General features: G+C 42.0%; 1 protein-coding gene across 1 annotated transcript in view; it reads left to right on the top strand.

Moving 5' to 3' along the window:
- Window positions 1–21,594, top strand: part of plxnb2b (plexin b2b) — a 130,099-nt gene that overhangs the window by 67,091 nt on the left and 41,414 nt on the right. Inside the window, exons 3-7 of the mRNA XM_065957021.1 lie at window positions 14,223–15,367; window positions 17,640–17,828; window positions 17,969–18,094; window positions 19,213–19,313; window positions 20,938–21,064. Coding sequence (XP_065813093.1) covers window positions 14,225–15,367; window positions 17,640–17,828; window positions 17,969–18,094; window positions 19,213–19,313; window positions 20,938–21,064 — 1,686 coding nt within the window. The 5' untranslated portion in view covers window positions 14,223–14,224. The remainder of the gene's footprint in view (window positions 1–14,222; window positions 15,368–17,639; window positions 17,829–17,968; window positions 18,095–19,212; window positions 19,314–20,937; window positions 21,065–21,594) is intronic.

Below are 21,594 nucleotides of genomic sequence, written 5' to 3' on the forward strand. Positions count from 1 at the left end.
AGATACCCGTAGATAAGATTAGAAAAAGCCCCAGCCTCAGAAAACATTTAATCCCGGACAAGGAAGAAAAATCCATTTTCAATCTAATAGATGGATTGACCAGCCATATAAGCGCTTTCTCATGCACACCACACATCCTTTTCATATTTCTACGCTTTCATTGCAGGCAAACCAACACACTGCCTTACTCTGGCAAACATTTGTTGGCAATGCTTTGTTACCATACCTTCATCAGGCTTGCCTGATTTTGATGGACTCGATCCTCTCCTGCTCACCTGTCTTATGCAATAGGTGTGCAAAGTAGTTTTTTCTTTCCTTTGAGTCACATACAATACTAGAAAGGCAGTTAAATGCTATTTTTTCACAAGTGTGGCTTTTGGCTAGTAGGTCAGGAAATACACTCTCCCTACCTTCCTATCAAAGAAGAGTCAAATCACACTTAAATGTCCCTCCAGGCTCCCCTACAGTTAAGACAGGCAAAGATAATGAGGTATGGTTAATCTTGTATCAGGCTTAATATTTGCGAGAAGTTTTTAGTATACAGGAAAAACGTGCTCCACAAACATTGTGCGTGATGGCTCCAGTGTAAGAGTATCTGTAGACAGACATATATACTGATGACATGATCTCCTGTCTTACCTCTAGCGTAGATAATAACACATTCTTTCCTCACACACTTGCGCACACAGACACCCCTCCACCTGTCAGACAGCGGGAACACTTTGGTCGTAGCTGGGACACAGCGAGGGGGTGGAAGGGTGGCGGTGGATGGCAGTCCTGAGTGGCAGCCCCACTGATCATATTCACGATTTCAAACTTAATTAACCTAGGGGACGTGCCACACATCCTCCAACCCGTCACACGCTGAATGCCGGCTCACTATCTCCTGTGAGATCTGAGGTGACAACGGGATGAGGAAGACGAGGAAAGGCTGTGAGACAACACAGATGGTTACTTTTACCTGCAGCATCACATAACTCAGCCTTTTTTTTTTTCTCTAAGAAAATTTCAGTTTGTCACAACTTGATATGTATTTTCATACCTGCTATCATCTCTATCTGATGTGACGACGCTGTACTCGCTGAAAAAGCAGCATCTCTCTTCAAGTCAGACAGGGTGTCAAGCCAGCAGTCAGAGGATGAGACAGGCTGTAAACTGTTACCTCAAACACTTTATTGGGAGTTAAAAGCCAAAGTGAGAAGCCGAAGTGGTGGTAATGGTCCCTCATTGCACAGGAAAACTGTTATGGGTCAAAGTTGGACCAGAAAGTCAGTCTACAAACTAGGTCTCTAAAAGGTGTTTACAACAAACGCTTCTGATAATGATTTCATTTTCTCTTTTTGCTACAGAAAAGTTTGGCTAACCTGAGGATGGTTTGAACAGTCTGATTGACTTTTTTGAGTGTTTTACCCTATTGAAATATCTTTCTGAGATTTAAATATGGAAATTTTTGATTTCCTGTCAATTGATGCTATTGATATTCATTGTGAAAATAAAAATATTTGATCTTTTTGATGAACAAGAACTGTAGAAATAAATGTTTTTGATTTACCAGAAATACTTCTTCAAACTGCTTGTTTCCTAATTGAATGTGGTTCAGGGTATACAAACACACACACACACACACACACACACACACACACACACACACACACACACACACATCATTTAGAAGTAGTTAATGGCAATTTATAAACTATCAGAATTGACCTAGTCAATGCTTGTATTTCTTTTCATTTCTTCAATGACTTCCAAGAGTTACAGAATAACTGGAACTCTGAACAAACTCTTTTCATGAGCCCATGAGTTATACGGTATATGAATGATAACTAACTCTCAGCAGCATTTAGCAGCGCAACAAACTGGTAAACAAAACCTCAGTTGCCCCACCGCGCTCCAACTCCCTGGATGCCTGACTCAGGCTGTCTGCCTCTCTGTCCGTCTGCACTCTGACAACGAGGAAGTGCAGACTCAACCATCTCGACAGCAGGAAGGGGGAGGCGTTTTTGCCCACAAGGGCCTGCGCTGTATTCCCACAACCAGCAAGGAATTTATAAATACCTCAGCTTTGCTGTTTTCTCAGGCAAACAGGGAGAGAGGAGAGACAGAAGATTGATCTGTGATAGCACTCTCTCTTCATTTCAGTCCATCTCTCTCTTGCCTTTTTTCTTCTTAAGTTTTTCCCTTCTTTCGCTTTTCTTGCAGACTACTGTTTGCAAAACTTTGTCATGTTTCTTATTCAAGTTTCCTCCTCTCTATCTTGTCCCTCCTCCTCCATCCTGTCTCTCTCTCTGGCCATCTCGTTTAAGTCAGTGACATTTGATGTGAAGTGGTGCAGGCCCGAGAGCTCGCAACCACTGACTCATAAAAACACACATGCGCACCGAGGACTTGATGTGGAGGGAAAGGTCAGGCCTACTCTCCGAGGGCCTAATCACCCACTCTCATTGAGTGGCTTGCTCACTCAGTCACACTTGATTGAGCGTGTGTGTGTGTGTGTGTGTGTGTGTGTGTGTGTGTGCGTGTGAGAAATGCGATCACGGGTGCAACTCTGTGGGCGAGTGTGCAAGGGATAGATGGGGCCTGGGGAGTTGTGTGTGTGAAAGTGTGTTTAACAGAACGTGTGCATTCCTGACATGTGAACGTACGATTAGCAGATGACCGCTTAGGGTCAGGAGGCACACACACACATGGAAACACAGGAAAAACACACACACACACACACACAATCCTCTTGCCTGAACATGTGGTGTAATCAGCGGCCTTATCAGGGGAACTCTGGGGCTGTAACAGGCTCATTAACTTCTCCCTGAGCCTTTTTTAGAAGGGGAATTGGCCAAGACGAGTAGGCCACACTTCCCTCTCCCACTCTCAATACACTCCATTCTCCACACACTTTTTGTTGCGTGAAGTGACTGCGCACGTGTGTGTGCATGTATGCATGACGTTGCTCTTTACCTCAGACCCCCTCCTCCCTCGTGCGTCTGTGCTTATTCCCTCATTAGTGAGCCTTCGGTTTTACTCGTTCTAGCTGAGTTTAAAGCAGCCGCCAGCAGAGCAGGGCAGCAGGGATTAAGTATTAAAGAGCCTCAGCTGCTCTGGGGCTCCTGTAGCTCAGCGTTTGGCCATCGAGGCCTGATAATGGTGTTTGTTTAGCCATTAGTCAGGCCCTGCTTAGCAGCTCTCTCCCCCTATGGCTACAGAAATACTGATAGATGATGGATGGAGATTGTAGGGGTCGGCTGGATGGAGGGACGAGTGTTGTGGAGAGGTTTCGATAGCATCAAGACCACTGAGGAGAAGTGGTGGAGGTGCAAATGTGTTTTTTTTTTCCATTAACATTCGTGAGAGAGAGAGAGAGAGGAAGTGAGAAGGTGCTCTTGTGTTATGAGTTGAGGCATACATGCGAGTAATCAAAGTCTACCCCTCCTGTGATTAGTTCTCGTCCTCAGACTAATTAAAAAGTAGCCCAGTCTATTTCTTCTTGCACGACCGGCGGAAAGAGCTCCTTCTCCATGAAAGCTATTTAATTTTATGAGGTATTTTTGTGCAGCTAATTTAGCCATTACCTTTTAAGCACTGAACGTGACCTTTCCTCCGTATGCTGAGGGGAACTGGACAATCTGTCGGCCATTACTTGATAGCTGTAAGTCATTACAGAGAGCTAGAATCTTTGCGTGCCTCAGACGATGCTCATGCAGTATCCGCTCCATACAGCGCGCAGCCACCGTCCGTGAGTCAATCTGACAAGTGACAGACACCTGCCAGAGCACACAAAGGACCTGTTGAGACTCAGTCAGGAACACGTGTTGTGCGTCCTCATTTTCCTTTCTTAGTGCCTCGATCAGCTTTCATCTCTCCTCTATCTTTTTCTCGAGGTACCTCTGTCGCTCATTCAGATCCCAGAAGTCTGGAGGGAACCAGAGAAGTTCCATCTCTCACAGCTTGTGCTCTTGTCACTCACTCTTCCGCCCCGTGTTTAAAAGGCCAAACATTTTTAGTAAAAACACAGCTGATTATATTGTTCTTTTCTGTTTTATGGCAAAAACTGAACAATATTCCTACAAATACCCGTAGAGCTCTGTCATCAATTTGTTGTACCACATTTGTTAAATGCAGGCAAATGGGCTAGACAACACCATGACCTGTGAAAGTAAGACTTTAAACCCAACATTACCCTGTAGTCTAAAAAATAAAGTAGGTGGCTTGAATAAAGATATATTATCATCTAATACATGTTTTAACTTTGCTGGACTCTCCTTCATTACCTCCGCATAAACAGCCAGGTCAAAAGCTTTTTAAAATAAATTGAATGAATGTGCTTAACAACTAATTGATTGGCTAATTAGCCTATAAATTAAACCTTTATTAATAAGACAATGCCAGCGCCATTGACCTAGTAATATACCAGAAGATCTTTATTATAAACGTAATGGCATTGCTCTTGATAATCTGTATAATCTGTGACTCTTTCATTTGAACCACCAGTGTGCAGACTAGGCTACGTTAGTTCAAACTCATGTCTCTGAGGTGCAACAAAATAATCAGACAACTTAAATTCGAACCTATAGTTTCAACGAGATGTGGACTCTACACCTAAACTCAAGACATAATTTACACATAGCTGGTGCTACAGGCCACAGAACAGCAATGCAAACTTGTTATATCTTCATTGAATTTACAGCTAAGTGTTTAAGTCTCCTATTGCAAGAAATTAATTCAAATGTAAATATTTTCGCATCCTTTTTTCATGTAAAAGGATATCCATGGGCCGATCATTGAAGCGGGTCTTGTTAAAGTGTCTCCTCAAGCTGAATTTGACTCGTGTTTAAAGAGGAGCTATTTGCTGTAACTATATTTGTAACAAACAGCAGAGGAGTGCATTGACATGTGTGCAGCTTCCTGTCTTGTTGTCACAGTCTGTGTGCTTACACACCTTAGTAACTGGGTTGCATTCTGCTTCTCCTCCAAGAGCTGGTTTCTACATTGTCATGTCAACAGGATACCTGTAATCCACAGTGGATTGAAAAACCTGATTTCCCCAGTTAGTTATTTCCTGGCAAAGGCTGATTTCTCCTTACCTTGTTTCTATACAGATTTTTTTTTTTTAACCAGTGTGTATTCACAAGTCAAAAATTGAAATGGGGAAATTAAAAGCAGAGCAGATGGGAGGCGAATACTTACACAGACAAATGTGTCCTTGTGTATTTAGATGATACCATTTAAAGTCTGAATCAAACTAAAACTTAACACAAATTAAACTCTAAAATAATGAATATATCATTTTTTTTTAAATGTTCTCTCTATTATCATTACAGTTGAATTAAATCCCTCTAAAATAAGGCCATAGGAAGTGAAAGAAAATCAGATAGCAGAGCTGCTGTATGTATACAGGTTACTAGTGCACGTACAATTGTTCCCTGATTATCCACATGACCTGATTTCTCTGAAAGGAAAAAAATGCACACACTTTCTCTATTGTCACATTTGGGTTGACAAGGTTTCTTCCAAGCACAGAAACCAAACCTATGCTCATGAAACACGTCTGGCATCTCAGCTATAGACAACGACATGTCACAGATGGAAAAACAAATTGTCAGTTTGCTTAGCTTGGCTAAACAGTTTCTGAATTCACCTCTGTTAAACACACAGACAAAAGACTGATGTCATTTCTCATGTTAGTCTTGAAAAAAAACTCAAAATGCTTACATGACTTTTAAACTGTTTCTTTGAGACCAAAGCCGCTGTAAACCCTCATTTGTTACATTTTTATTGACCACTGTCTCAGAAGTTTTCATGTGATTTCCTTTAAGGACGCTCCTCTGGATCAGTATTCCCCTTGAAACCAAACCAAAGCCGGCACTGAGACTAAACCACATTACAAGATACCTTCATGGCTCATTGGCGTTTATGCTGGTGAAGTGAAATCATTATAACCAATAAGGTGTGTAATGGATTCTTTCCCAGCAGTCACTCTGCCTGCCTGACTTCTTAATTGTGGCTGTGTGTTGGAACGTGAGAGTGTGGAAGAAGAGGGAGTGTGCGTTGGGATCGCCTTGGGGTTGTGTTCAGATTAGAGAAACTGCCCTCAGAGAAGAGGAAGCTGGATTTAAATGTCTCAGTGTGAGCAAGCATCCAGCCCTGCTGAAGTGCCCCTGAGCAAGACAATGAATCATTACCTGTTCTTTAAAAAGAGAGTGTGAACCCTGATGGGAGCGGGAGGAAAAAAGCAAATTCCCCGCAGCCATCAATCAATGTGTCACAAAGAAATTAGTTTTGAAAAGAGCAGTCCGTTAAGCGACTGCCTGATGGACAGAGAATTAATCAACAACCGTTTTGATAATCATGCAAGTAATTTTCGAGCAAAAAAAGGCAACATTTGCCTATTTCAGTTTCTTAAAAGTCGTTTTCTGAAGGATAAATTTGAATAATTTGGGATTTTAGACTGATTGCTGTACAAAACAAACAACTTCAGGACCCCACTTTTGGACTTGGAAGTGCATATTTCAAAGTTGTCAGACATTTTGTAGGCTAAACAATTAACTGATTTAATTGGGAAATCTTGCATTTTAATATTGCTGGAGCCCGAGTTGTGGATGTGGGCAACATTTTTCATATGCAGTTACAGTGTTGGATCTCAGCTGCGTCTCTGCGAGTGAGTCAAGTTGATTAGTGGCATCGTGTATGCATGCCTGCCCCTACAACTGTTTGTGTGTATTAGCGACCGTCTGGATGTGGCGGCAATGTCGGAGAAGCCATTGGCTTCTGAAAGTAGCTCTTCTCCGCCAGGCCTGGCCGTTTAATCAGGTTCCCCACATCCGCCAGCTGTGTCCACACTGCAAACAGCCACTCTGTTTCACTGGAGAGCTGCAACATCCAGCTGGGGGGCGGCGGGGGTGGGAGGGGTGAGCGGTTAACATTGGAAGATTAGCCCAAGCTGCTGCTGCCCAGACGGAGAGAGGCTGCATTTGTGTGTTTGTCTGTGAGACAAACAGAGATGGAGAGATTACAAGAGGCAGAGAGGTCGGCTGTGGAGAAAGGTAGTACGCAGTAAAGAGCACATCTGTTAGTGTGCAAGTGTTCTTCCACATGCAAGTTTAAATGTGTAGATTTTGTGTCTGCGTGTGTGTGTGTGACGGGTTTTGCATTCATGCTTCTTGAGTGTCCAGCTGGCAGAGGGGAGATAGCAGGAGTCTTGAAAGTGGTGACAGAGCGGTAAACGGACACACAAGCAGCCTATCAGTCCTAATGAGGAAAAGTGCTGTGCCTAAAAGGATGGTGGGAGGCGGGTTAACACTTGTACCCCCCCCCCCCCCCTAACTTGCCTTGGTCATACATCAATGTAGACAAAACACACACAAGAGGGCATAACATGTTCTTAGAGACGAGCTAAGTATTCACACTCTCCCCGGGTCACGGGCCAACTTTAAAGGTGTTAGCACATTTAGGCCAGAGCAGCTGGATCTGGATCCAAAAGAAATGGTCCAGACTCATCCAGCACCCCCCCACCCTCCTGCGCCTGGTGTCCTGAATACAATGGCTGGGCTGGCTGCTTTGGTGAGCATGGTTCTCCCAGTCAGTCAAATTGAAATAAATGAACTGCCAACCCTGACGGCAGGGTAATTGTTCATATGGAAATTGGATTGCCGCCGTCACGGCAGCCTCCCGTTGCGACGCATGAAACAATTTCTCTGTAAGGATGGGACAAGAGCGTTTGCATGTCAAAAAGAAAAGAAAAATATCCAAGATTGGAGACATGTAGAGAAAGAGAAGTTCTCCTCGCTCTCCCACTTCATGTTTCATCTCTAACAATGCCACTTTTTTCTCCCTTGATGGCGGCAGGCGGGAAAATAAAAGGACAAGGATCCGCCCCTCATTTAAGGCTCCTTGTATGGTTCCTAACCCACGTTGTCATGTTGCCTTGTACACAATTTATCAGCACTTTTCAGCACCTCAGCGACACGGCGAGATTAGCTTCAGAGCATTAACCCCCTCGATCACCTCTTCTCCTCCCAGTCCTGAGTCCTCTGGGGACATGGGAGTAATTTAATAGCAGTTCATTTTTATCAGAGTGTTACACTGAGAACGGTTTCAATGTAAGACACCCCCCCACTCCAACTCCCACCCCACTCCAACCCCACATAAGTGTCAGACCCTGGCATCTGTCAAAGCCAGCTCCTCTGATAAAGAAAGTGCTGAATATGAACGATCACGGTATGGGGTGATATCCTATTATGTTTTCGGGGTAGGGTGTCTATTTTTTATTTATTATATCAGTTTCCTTTCTGTGTCTGTTTTAATGAGTGAGAGGAGCACTCACGCTGCTTGAAAACTTGCCAGGTCAGCAGTTTGCAGAAGTGTTTGTGTGTGTGGGATCTAATCTTTGCACACATATTCAACCCCCAACCTCTCCTCTCAATATTTCCCCCCTCTTCTCTTCCTGACATGCTTGCACACTTCCTCCTGGTGGGCGTCTCCCTTTTGAGAAAAAAAAAAAAAAAGTGGAGGGAATGGCTAAAGGCGTCTTGGTTGCCATGTTGGGTTTTAGTGTCCCTGTGTCAAAGATCCACAGCGAGGCAGTTCGAGAAGAACAGTGTCTCTGTGTGGTCAGAGCAGGATTACCTTGTCAGCACTTCAAGCTGTGCCGGTGCACGTATCTGTGTGTGCACATGTATCTCTAAGCCAAATCTGTGTGTGTGCTTGTGTGCACACCTGCCATTTTTCAATTATCTTTCATTTTCCTCTGCTGAGAGCTTCTTTTCCTGCCCAGACATGTCCTAACCTGTGGAGGTAGGCTAAAAGAGATGGCACCAAAGTGCTCAAAAAGAGGGGTGTGTGTGATGGAACAGCAAGCCGACACACCTCTGTGTGCTATTTTCAAACCTGCGTGTGCATGTTTGTACCTCAGCAGTTTTTCTTTGAGTTTATTTTTCCCCCAACAAGACACGATAAAGGGAGATGGAATTTACAAATAACTTTGCCACATCAAATCATGTAGCTGAATCACTGAGAATATCAATCATAAGGGAGCTGATGATTACTCTGTTTTTCAGTTTCTATTGTTATTTGTTGAAACTGAATGTGAAAGGCCTGGTTTCAATATTCCATTTCAGAGTTTTTTCCTGTGTAACAATCAGCTGATCATCGGCACCGAATGACAAAGATGAAACAAGATCAACTTAGTGTCATAATGGTTGTCTAAGCACCCTGCGGGTTGGCATGAGAAATGAGCAGAAAACATTTAATTAGATGTATTTAAGACTCTTTTGGCAATTTCTGTTTCTCTAAGCCATTCTGATCCTGACTGACAAGTTACCAACGATCATTTGTGTGTTGTTACTCTCTTGTTCCTGTAACATGACCTTGTTACATTGAATTTTTCTAGTGAGGAAAATATTGTCTTCTGGTGATTAGTAGGCCTGCACAAAACGAGGGACAAAAAGTGAGAAGCAATAACAATGATTACATGACGTGCTAAACTATTATAGTTTTTTCAGCAGTCAGGTCAGAATTCTGTATTTTCCTTTAAGACAGTCCAACAGAAGCTTTTCAGGAATGATACTCATGTTTCACCTTTAATCTAAATAATTCCAAATAGCAGTAGTGTTGTCCTTATTTACCATATGGTCTTTATCAACCACGTTTTCATTCTTCCTTAGCCAGCATGCTAGTTAACTTAGCTGTTGACACTAAAGTATCCCCAACATCTATATTGATGTGTCATGTGTGATCCCTTTCTTTTACGTGAATGATAGGTGCCGACTCCTGTTTGAGAGCTGGTTTCCTTTTTCCCCTTTTTGATGTAATTTAATACACGACTGAATAAAGGGATGATTCCCCCCCCCCTCACAGCTCAACCACAAGCACATGACGGTATAACATTAATGTTTTAGATCAAACATCATGTGAAATAGTGTTATTCTTGGAATTTCACAGCTCTTATTGCTAAGCTGCGCCAAATGATCTGGGATCACTCAGAAGAGCCAGAATTCCCATCACTACTAATCTGAGATAAGCTAAAGGCTGGCTGAGGCATCATTCGATTGGCAAATCGTCCTAATTAGGATATTAAAAAAAACAAGACAGCGTTCTTTGTGCAGCAGATCATTTCAGATGACTGACTAAAGGTTTGATCTATTGTCATCCAACGTCAGCAGCCAATGTATAAAATTCAGATTTATTATGAGATAAGGAAGAACAGAACTGAATCAGTGAGGAAAAATTTGAAAAAATATTTTTTTCTTCAAGAGCCCTTTACTTGCTACAAAGTGATCACATCATTATCGTTTATGTTGTGCAGCCCTTTACCAAGCTCTAATGAGGAAGTAATGTAAATGTTCGTCCTAATGAGTCTGTGTTAAACATCTCCTTGTTGCTTTTTGCTGTAACTACAAAGTGAAAAGTGTGCACATGAATTAGTTGGTTTCTAATTTGAGGTCAGTTTAGCAGTGACAATCAGGCCGGCTTTAATTCCTCAATTGTTTGTTTCACAGGATCACATTTTTCAGATGTGCCAGCTTCATTAGCACACGATGCGTTTCATTATTATTTATTCCAGGCCATCGGAGGCTTCATTAGCTGCAGGCTGATGCAGCACGCAGCCTCTAAATTTAGCAGCTTTTTATTTATTCAGGATAACCGCGTGTAGGATGGGGTGCCCAGTCGCTGTGTTTGCTCACAACAGCTTCGAGACGTGATGAGAAAAAGAGTGGTGGGCTGGTCTGGGCGAGAAATGGGCCTCATTCCACCTGTGACACCCCCACCAGACGTCTGCCTTCTTCCGCAGCTCTTTGAAGCCTCTTTAATTCCAGCGTGCAAGATTAAGCCCATAAAAAAAGGATGAAAAGTGATAGAGCAACAGAAGGAGACATCCTAGGAGAGAACAGGCTCCTTTGAAATAAGTTTCGAATTTGGTTCGCACTGACCCACAATGCAGCATCTGAGGGAATTTTTCTTCCCCTTCTGATCAGGGGCTGGCTATAGGATTTACTAGAGCAAGAAAAGGACTCTTTGAAGCCACGGGTCTAAGTGGAACTGGAGTTTTTGAAACCTAAATGAACACCCCAAAGACATTGTCCTTGCATTGTACATTTGAGTCTGAGAAAGTTGCTTTGTCACAGCGTGTTTGATTGAAAGTCGAGGGAATCGAGTCATTTTCTGTCATAGAATCGTTCACATAATCCACCTTTTGTGCAGCCTTTCTGTGCGGTCCGTATCACGGCCCAGTGAACTGATAGAAATGTGTATATTACAGTTTTAGTGGAGGGTACATTTGGTGAGGCTGTCATGCTTCAATTACTGTCCATATTTACAATCACAGCCAATATTTAGACAGCATGGCCTTCTAACTTGTGTGCAGAAACAGAGAAAAAAGCACCAAGCAAACAGCTGTTGTTTCATTTCAGGACATTTTTGTAGAAACACAGACCCACTGGTGGTTTAATTTTTTGTGTACAACAGCCGCTAATGAAGTTACAAACCACTCAATTTACCGACCATATGTTTGAAACGGGGGAAAAAATGTACAATAAAGGTCGTGTGGTATTGCAGACTACCTGAACCTGAGAGGTCAACACCATCAGAGCCGTCACCAGAGAGTTGATTTGTACCACCGCCAAGCTGTTTGAGTGAACTGAGAATAAGTGACTAAGAAATGTTGACAAATTGAGAGTTAATGAGGGCAAAATCAGCTTTTGTTAAGAAAGTTAAGACTTTCAGAATCTGAAAACACTGGAAAAGATAGAAATTTCAAAGAAGACATTAACACAAAAGGCTAAATTCAGTGTTACACATAATATGTTATCACTGGCAATGCATTCAAGCGTTTATTTATGTTCTGCCTACACAGGCTTTTTCTTGGGTGTTTGTCACTGATGTCATCAAAAAAAAAAGCCATCTGCCTTCCGTTCTAATGTTTACAAGTTTTTCCCAAAAGGCAGATACGCCCTCAATACATCCTAAGTAAGGCTAACTGATGCTTGTTTATTGTTTGGAGCAAACTTTTCTCGACTACTTTTGTCAAGGTTTAATTTTAGTTTTCATATTCAAGACTCTTTCTCTGTCTCGCTGTGAATACTTTTGCAAGTTGTCACCACTCTTCGACACTGCAGCCTGACTTATCTTGTTGTTTATGCTGTCAACATCTTGAGCAGGCACAAGCGTTTCTGCAAGTCCTGCAGTTTTTTGTGTTTTTTGATGCTTCTCTGAAAAACTCAAGACATAAAGAAAGTGAGTTATTGTGGCGCCTCTAAATGCTGACACATGCTTGTGACCATCATTCAACTTTGCCAGTTGATCTGTCTGTTTAATTTATGTTTTGTTACTTCAGAGCTGGAATAGTTGTTTTAAGTAATTACACATTTATTTTTCAACCCCTGTGTGTGTGCGCGCATGTGTGTGTATTCCCCCCTCTATTAGTTAAATCTTGAAAAATGCTGACTACCCTACTCTCTTAATTAAAGCTGTAAAAACCAACCGCACATTTCTGTCCTGAAAAGAGCACACACAGATTTTATTGCATCATTTCATTTTTAATTGAAATATTTAAGGCTATGAATTGAAAAGGGCACGATTAGTTTACGCAGTGCAATTGGATGTTGGAGGGGAGTTGGAAGGACTGCGAAAGAAAAATAAAATCATCAAATCGAGTAGTGGGCACTTAACTGCAAATGGGAGTTGCCGGAGAAATGAACAGAATCCCCCCTGGGCTAATGTCTAATCAGTGGTCTCCCCACTTAGTCCAACGAGGGAAGGCGGGTTAAAATAATAAAACACAGCTCTGGCAAAGCAACTTCCTGGAAGTTTCATCAGGGGGTTTTCAATTTGACAAATGCGCCTTTGGACTTGACTGCTGAGGTGGAACGATGGATGGAAGGGGGGGGGGGGAGCTATTTAATGTGTGTGAGCTCCAAACTAACATGCAAACACACACACGCACATTTGCTGTGTGGGCAGTGGCTGCTTGAAAGCCACCTGCAGCTCCACATTAACCACAGCCTGGGCAAACAGCAAGCGAGAGTGCACTCCACATGCACCTGGTGTACATGACGCTGTCTGTATTTCACTGGAACAGTGTTTGATCATGTTTCTGAGACAACTCCTGTGTGTTGTGCTTGAAGGTGTTGTAGAAGGAGACAATTTAAAATAAAAGAGAAGCAAACGTGCAAATGAGGATGGAACAGATCCAAGCTTTTTTTAAAGAGGGTTTTATTGTGTTCTACTTTGAGATGTAGCTTTCGGCCTTAATCTTTTTTCCTCCACACTGAGCAGAATTATTTCTTGACAAGTGATCATCTTTGATATTAAGTCAATTAGATGCATAATAACCGAGCGTTCATAGAAGTGGAGCAGGACGTTAGGTCATAAACAAACTGCTGCATGGCATACTGGATCCTAGATATATCCCAACAGTGTAAATATTGAGTCTGATATGCTTCATAGGAAGTATTCTTAAAGGTATGTATCACCACATAACAGTGAAAGCAAACAGATTTTTCGCACTTGCCCCTGTTTTTTTTTGTAGCCATGAAGGTTGAATCTCTGGTTTGAAAATATTTGAATCAAGTGAGATTTATTTTCTGGTGCTAAAAGAATACAAAAAGCTTACAAAGCACTGAGCTCGAGGTGGTTAAAGGCATTTCAGAGGCAGATACTTTTCATCTTTAATCAATCAAATGAAATTTCTCGAAGGGTATATTTTGAAAAGCTCTAGTGTTAAATTAAGCAAAGTTTGACTTCTTAAGACGCATAATTATCAACTTTCCTTCCGACAGTTAGATGAGGAGATCAATATAACTCATATCTTTGTTGTACATGTGAATCTGGGGCAAGGAGACGGGTAGCTTAGCTGAAACAAAGACTGTGGGAAGTAGGTCTGCCTCTGTCCAGATGTATGAGTATCTGCCTAAAGCTTACATGTAACATGTAATAATATCTCACTGTTTGATCGTCACACTATCAAAGAGAAAACGATCTGGACCCTAACTTTAATAATAATCGTAAAAAAAGTATTTCCTTAATTGTCAAAATATTTCTTTGAATTCTCGTGGTTCGGCGTTCCGTCTGCAGGCTTTTCCCTGATGATCATGAGATTGCATGTTAAGTGTGTGTTCAGGAGCGCATGTTAACCACTTACCTACTCTGCACTGCTGATGTTAATGTACACGTCTGTGTGCGTTTAACTGCTTTAATAATGAAACACTTCTCCTTTCTGCTCTCTCCAGAGATGGCGAGCTGGGTCTCCCTCCTCCTCCTCCTCCTCTTCTGTAAATCAGTCTCAAGAGCCCAGGAGGACAGCAACAACATCCCCATCCTGGAGTACATCTCTGAGACCCCCATCAACAATGTGGTCCAGGACCCCCAGACCGGTCGCATTTACCTGGGAGCCGTCAACACCATCTACCAGCTGGGGCCGGCGCTTGGCCTGCAGGCTCGCGCGGTGACGGGGCCCAAAGAGGACGCTCGGACCTGTACGCCTCCCGCTTCTGCATGCCAGGACACAAAGCCAATGCCCAACCTCAACAAGCTCCTGCTGGTCCATCCATCCAAAGGCTCCCTCGTAGTCTGCGGGAGTCGCTATCGAGGCATCTGCTCTCTCATGAACCTGACCAACGTGGAGCAGCAGCTGTATTACAGCGACAGCAAAGGAGAGAGGACTTACGTTGCCAGCATAGAGGATTACGTCAACGTGGTGGGCGTCATGTCCAGCTACTCGAAAGACGACAACACCTTCAGCGTGTTTCTTGTCGGGAAGGGCTACGGAAGCCTGGACAGCACAAAACTCATTAGCACAAGGATCCTTCAGGACTTCAGCGACTACGATCGAGACTGGGTCGTATTTGAAAGCATCATTGAGGCATCCACGGTACAGACGACGCCATTTGTTCCCAAGTACCTTCACGACTTCCGCCTTGCCTTCAAAGAGGACGGTTTTGTTTACTTCCTCTTTTCGCGGACACTTGACGGTACAGACACTAAAAACCTCACCTTTATATCTCGTCTCTGCGAGGACGACTACCATTACTATTCGCACACAGAGCTTCAGTTAAACTGCGGGAAAAATAACAGATACAACAAAGTCCAGGCTGCGTATGTGGCTTCTCCAGGGAAAGAGCTCGCACGGGTCATGACTGAAGCAGGCATGTATGGAAAAGTCGTCCCCTGGAGCAAAGTCCTGTTCATGGTGGCAAGTCCAGACGACGACGAGAACAACTCTGCCCTCTGCATGTATCCTCTCAACTCCATCAATGAGCAGCTGTCGGACATCATCAGCGCCTGCTACAGCGACTCGGGGAAGATCTCCGGCTTTCCCGCTGTGGACATCCCCTACTCATCCAAAAATGAAGAATTCTGCACATCAAAAATTGCGGCAAGTACCTCTTTTGTGTCAGCTGATTGAAGTTTTTAAAAAGTCTGTTTGAAATGATAGATGTTGGCTGGATATCATTTGACGAATCCCCTTTGCAGTCATCTATAATGCAGAGATGTGTCGCTGTTGACTTTGATGTCTCAGTGTTTGCTTTGTTCTGCAGATCCTTCAGTATTGTTCTGTCTAAAGCTCTCGTTCTGTCTCACACATTTTCCCTCCTTCTCTGTCTTCTCTGCCGATTCACCGGAGTCCTCCAGAGTAATATAATAAAGATGTTATAGAACAAAAGCAGATTATGGGCTTAATCAGGCCACATTGAAGAAATATATGGCCCATTGTCGGGAGCTGAAGTATTCCTTTTCACGGTGGATCTCACAAGTTTTACATTTTCAAGCCGTCTATGTTTGATTACAAAACTTGAAATCTAACAGTGACAATACGATGATAGACAAATGGCTGAAACCCCAACAGTTAAGGAAGGCTGTATCACCTTATCCTTAGTCTCCTTTGCTGTCCTGTTGGTACCCAAGCCTTGATTTTGTTTTCCAAAGATGTGCTTTGGCCACCAAATTAAGGGGCTTTATTGCCCCTTGGGTCTACTGCTTAAATATAAGCTTTTATCCCTGCATCTAATACCGTCTCCACATGAAGCAAGGCGTGCTTCTGGGGCTTCTCTGCCAGGCTATTTGAGCATCACATGAAATAAATGAACTTAATGAGATGAATAACACTAATAATGGTAATTAAACTTGCGTCATTTAAATGAAGCCAGTAGCCCTTGGATTCAAACAGGGCTTTAATTTCACGGCTTTAGCCTAGTTTGACCAGAACAGATTCACAGTCAAAGAAAAACAAATAGCCTCCCATGTAACAGAAATGCTGACACAGTATATTCTGTGTCGCCATTTTCTGTTACCATCAATGAAACAGTGTACTGTTCATCTGGTGTGGATATCCCATCAATTAAACCCCCCCATAGTACAGCACAGGACACATTTTGCATATTGGTGTAATTGTTAGCTAAAGGAGTGATAATCTCACAATAATCATCAGCCCCAAATCCACTCACAACTTCAGGCTCAAAACTGACAACTCTACCACACCCCCCCCCCCCCCCCCATCTCATATTATCATGTTTAACAGCCACCTCTCCTTTAATCGACACATTACCCAGCTCACAAGAACCTCCTTCTTCCACCTTAAAAACAGCCCACCCCCGTCCATTACTCCTCTTCGCTGCTGCTGAAACACTGATGCATGCTTTCATTACATCCAGACTCATTTCCTGCAGTAGCATCCTTTACAGCAGATCATCCACAGTCCTCTAGAAACTTCAATATATCCAGAACTGTGCTGCACGCCTTCTCACACGCATCCGCTTCTGTGAACACACATCAGCCCTGTCCCTTACCCCCCTCCTACCTCACTGACCTCCTCCACACTCCTTCCCGTAGCCGCCGTTCTTCCAATGCCAACCCCTCGTCTCCACCTCTCAGAATCAAGCACCCAACTTAGTGGGACGGGACCTTCTCAATAGCTTCCCACACTTATTCACACAACATAAGAATACACCGACCCATCCACATTTAAATCATCGCTCAAGAACCACCTTTCTAAAGGAGCTTTTAATGTGTGAATGTGCCGTGTGTTTTTGACATGTGGTTTGCATGTTGTTGTTTATATCACCTGTGTGTAATGTTGCTTTGTTCTGTAGTTTGTTCCTACTATGTTGTAGTGATCTTTCAATTGTGTCAGTGTCTTTGAGTTCTTGAAAAGTGCTTTATAATTCAAATGTATAGTTATTATTATGATTATAATGGTCTTTAAAGGTAGATGGAAGAAGAGGGATCTACCCAAATAACTGATGTTCATCACAAACTGTGTGTGTGCTTGTAAACATGTAAAGTGAGACTTTTTTTGTTGCTATTAACTGATGTACTCAGGTGTGTTTGTTTTGGTTGGCTTTGACTAATTTGATTTAATTGATTTATCGTACACAAATGTCAGTGTGTTGTTGTTTAATGTATTTGTATGTGATGGGTTGGTTTTGATGATGAAATTCCTTTAATCAAAGACAGTTCTCTACTGACGGTTACAAAACGTAGCCTTAACTTTAATGCAAATATAATTTATTCTTAATTAAATGTATCGCTGTATTCACTGGTAAATCCCTCGCCTCGCTTAAGTAAACACTGGTCCTGTGGTAAAACACAATGCATTAATGCATGCAATGAGTCATAATGCCTTTTTGTTATTTCCTTTTCATGAACAGAAGGATACATTGGAACAATTCAAATGTGGTGCAGACTTCCTGCCTTCCCCCTTGGCCAGCAAACCGAGATTTGCCTTAAAGGTAAATGAAGTGTTGACCAGGCGGGGCCTTCTGACTGCCGTGGCCGTCGCCGTGGAGAACGATCACACCGTAGCATTCCTGGGGAACAGCCAGGGGGAAGTCTTTAAGGTGAAGTTTTCATCCGTTTTGTTGCTTTTATCCACTTGAAATTTTCCTTTGGAGGTTTTACCTGAGGGAAGCAGCAGGAGGGGGTGGGGGGGGATTGAACACCTCATGTCTGACAGAGTTACCTTTTGTTTTGTGTGCAGGTACACCTGGCTGAGGAGCCGTATGTGTACAGCAAGGCTCCTGGCGACACCTTGGGGGAGAAGGTCAACAAGAACCTTTTCTTTGACCTCAGTCAGAGCCACCTCTACATTACCACTGAGAAAAGGGTAAGTCAAGGGCTTTTCAGACACGGTACTGCATGTGGAGTATCTTTCATCACTCTATTCATATAAGTAGCCTGCATGATACTTATTTAGACAGCTGCATTGATTAAAATGGAAGTACATCTGTTTCAAAGGTTCAGCTGGAGCACTCAAGTTTTAATAGATCAAGTTGAAATGACTCTCTTTGCAATTTATATTCATCAAAAGGTCAGCTTTTGATAAAGCTGTCACTGACTGCTGTAGATTCTTCACAGAAATGTGTGTTGTATGCAACAAGGTACCAAAAGAAGAATTTTCAGAAAATTGACTTCATGTTTCAATAGTAGAAGAACCCATAAAGAACTTTTCTCCTTCCAAAATGTGAATATTTGATTCTACTGGACCAATAATGGAATGATATACTTGTTTGTTTATTTATTTTGTTAAAGACTGCTGTGGTGTCCACTGTTCTTTACCTTTGCAGTAAAAGCAGTGAAACATGTTTTAAGCACGTATAAAGATTTGTCATATCTTTGATACAAAATGTGACACTTTTTTGTCCGATTTTTCTGCTTTATGAAGTTGTTGTTAACCAAGCATGCATCACGCAGGTAATGTGTGCGAGATCAATCTCTTCAAGGTGTAAAACTACTGCAACCCTGTCAAATGTTCTGCAATAATGTCTACTGACTGTACACTATCCCTCACATATATTTTGATATTATTGGACTATAGTTGCAGATGCATTCACATGTAAACTGAAGTTCATTGACAGGGACCTTTCCTTATCTAAAGTTTCTTCAGCCATGTAATTTAGTAATTTAGCCAATACACTGTACACATCTTATATAATGTGAGAATTTAACAACATGTTGCGTCTTCATTCCCCCTTTTATTTCAGCCTATATAAATCATTGAACCGTACACATAAAGGACAAAAACCATTGCAGACAGAGGAACTTGTTTCAGTTATTCTAGGCATGAGAGACCACGCACTGTGACAGGACTTGTTTTACTCTCACTCTACGCAACTGCAACCAACCTGGGAGCATTTGTAGCAATACTACAAAATGCTTAGTATTTTGTGCAGTGTCTCCCCTCAGGTGCTCTGTTTGATCATATTTCATGTTGTAATGCTCCAGATCACCAAGGTGCCCGTGCAGACGTGCCTCCAAAAGAAAGACTGCCAATCATGTGTGAAACTGAGGGACCCTTACTGTGGCTGGTGTGTCCTGGAGGGCAGGTAGGGATCACATACACACACAAACACACTCATGCATGCACTTATATATGCATGCCCACAACAACAGACTATCACAAACACCCACACATGCAATTCCATTTGTAAAACACAGCAGGGCATTTGTTCAGTGTTTTATTGCAGACACTTTTACTACTCCTCTGTGGTTATATTCCATCTCCTGTTGTCCGGGCAGCCTTAAGGAATTAAAGCTGTTTGTCAGCCTCATGCAGTGAAGGCAGTCTGTGCAATTTACTCTCATCAGCCTATATTTATCAGGGTCTAGAGGGGCAGTATGTATCATGTATTTTACAGCGCCATGACAAGGAACGAGAAAAAAAGCACAAAGACATTTAGTTTTATGCTTTGGAGGTTGCTGATTCATGATATTCAGAAATACTATGTGCACTTTATTCTACTCTAAAGCTTCAATGATTTGTTGATTCACTGGTAATCAGTCTCGATCTATATTGATTATTTTCAGTTTCCTCATATATGATACTTCTGCTGTTTTCTATTGTCTTACACTACAATAATATCAATTAATGAATAATCCGATGACGCTACATATTTCTCATTTTGATGTTGCGTCATTGATTGGACAAAAATAATCATGAAATAATTAAATAAAATTATATAAGATAAAAGAACGTCTCAGCCCAACTTAGCATGTTTGTTTTTTTCCTTTTCATTTCATTCTAATTCCCCCTGAAGTCTATGTTACATTATATTCTCTTACTAATATGCTTTTTGTGCTGAATTAAGTTTTGCCAAATTATGTGTGTTAAAAAAATGCTGACATTTCAAGTGGAGTTGGATTGTTTCCTTATTCTGTGCAATATACCATAAATGTGCATCACCTTTATCAAATAATAATAATAATCAAATAATTACAATTTTTTAGGGATGTAAGAAAAAACTCATCATTATTAATTTAAATTAAAGTATAACCAGTAGTCAAATAAGCTCATTATATCCTATGTATTATACAGAGACCAGAGGGTAGATTGTAGAACGTCGAGAAAGACTAGACTTAGACTTGGACTAAGACTAATGTGCTAAATTGGAACATTTTCTTCACAGCACTGTGCAGGTTTGACAGCAATCAACAGATTTTGACTGCAAAGAGAAAAATAACAGTATAGCCTTGTTAACAAAAAAACAGAAGGCTAATAAAACGGTCAAACGGTTTGAATCGTTTAACCAAAAGTTCAAAACCAAAAACATTGATTTACTTACTACCGGATCAGTATATGATTTAAATGTTGAAATGTTGTAAGACAGTAAAAAATTGTATTTTCTGCTTCCTAAAACATTTGTTTTCGGTGTTTTTTGGTACTCTTCCTCAACCTAGATTGAGCAGGAGATCCTAATCAATGTTGATCATGTGTAAACCGTTGTTGCTCTGAGTTAAGAATGAGGGCATCAAATGTTTTTCATATCTATATCCAGTCTTCTCTTGACATCTGCACAAACATTGCTCGGAGTCACTTGGGCATAGAGTTGTTTTGCACAAAAGCTGTTAAATATATGTTACTTCACAGATGTTGTATTTTTGAGGCATTGTGAAAGCATTTAGACTGTGTGGAGCAGGGGCTGATGGGAGTTGTTCATCCTCCCTCTGAAGGTGTACCAGGAGGTCTGAGTGCCGCCGGGCAGAAGAGAAGAATGGTTGGCTGTGGAGCCCCAAGCAGCAGTGTGTCAAGATTGTCTCCTTCTATCCCCCGAACCTTTCCTGTAAAAAGACTCAGAAGGTACAGTGCTGCCTCTCTTTCCACTCCTCCTTATCTCCCTTTGTTCTCTGCTCCTCTTTCTGTCTCTCAGGCTCTGCAGAACACACATGCATGCACATAAACATGCAGAGCCTGAGTAATAAACTGTTTCCATTGTGAATCCAAAAAAACTCTGTGCTCTAGGTCGTTCTGCTCGGTATTGATCTATCGAGAAAACTCCAAGCTGGCTTATTATAACCGACCTGTTTGATAGTGTTCAAAGCCTGAAGATGGAGAGCCTCTCTTGTGCATGTTCTCTCTCAAGTTTTTTTTTTTTTTTTTTTTTTTTTTTCCATTCCTCTGCTTCCTGACTACTTCTCTTTCCCGTCATCTCTGACTCACTTGTGTTTTTCCATCAACAGCACCTGCCCTTCTTTCTCATTGGCAATCAGTCTCCAGCTTCTCAAAAGAAACAATTTCTCGATTTTTACTTTTCAATTACACACTTTTCTGTCAGTTTTGTTCTTTCAAAATCTTTTATTACACAGCCATGGGCAAAAACCTTTTTCTGT

The sequence above is a fragment of the Labrus bergylta genome, chromosome 7, assembly GCF_963930695.1.
Source record: "Labrus bergylta chromosome 7, fLabBer1.1, whole genome shotgun sequence".
NCBI lineage: Eukaryota > Metazoa > Chordata > Actinopteri > Labriformes > Labridae > Labrus > Labrus bergylta.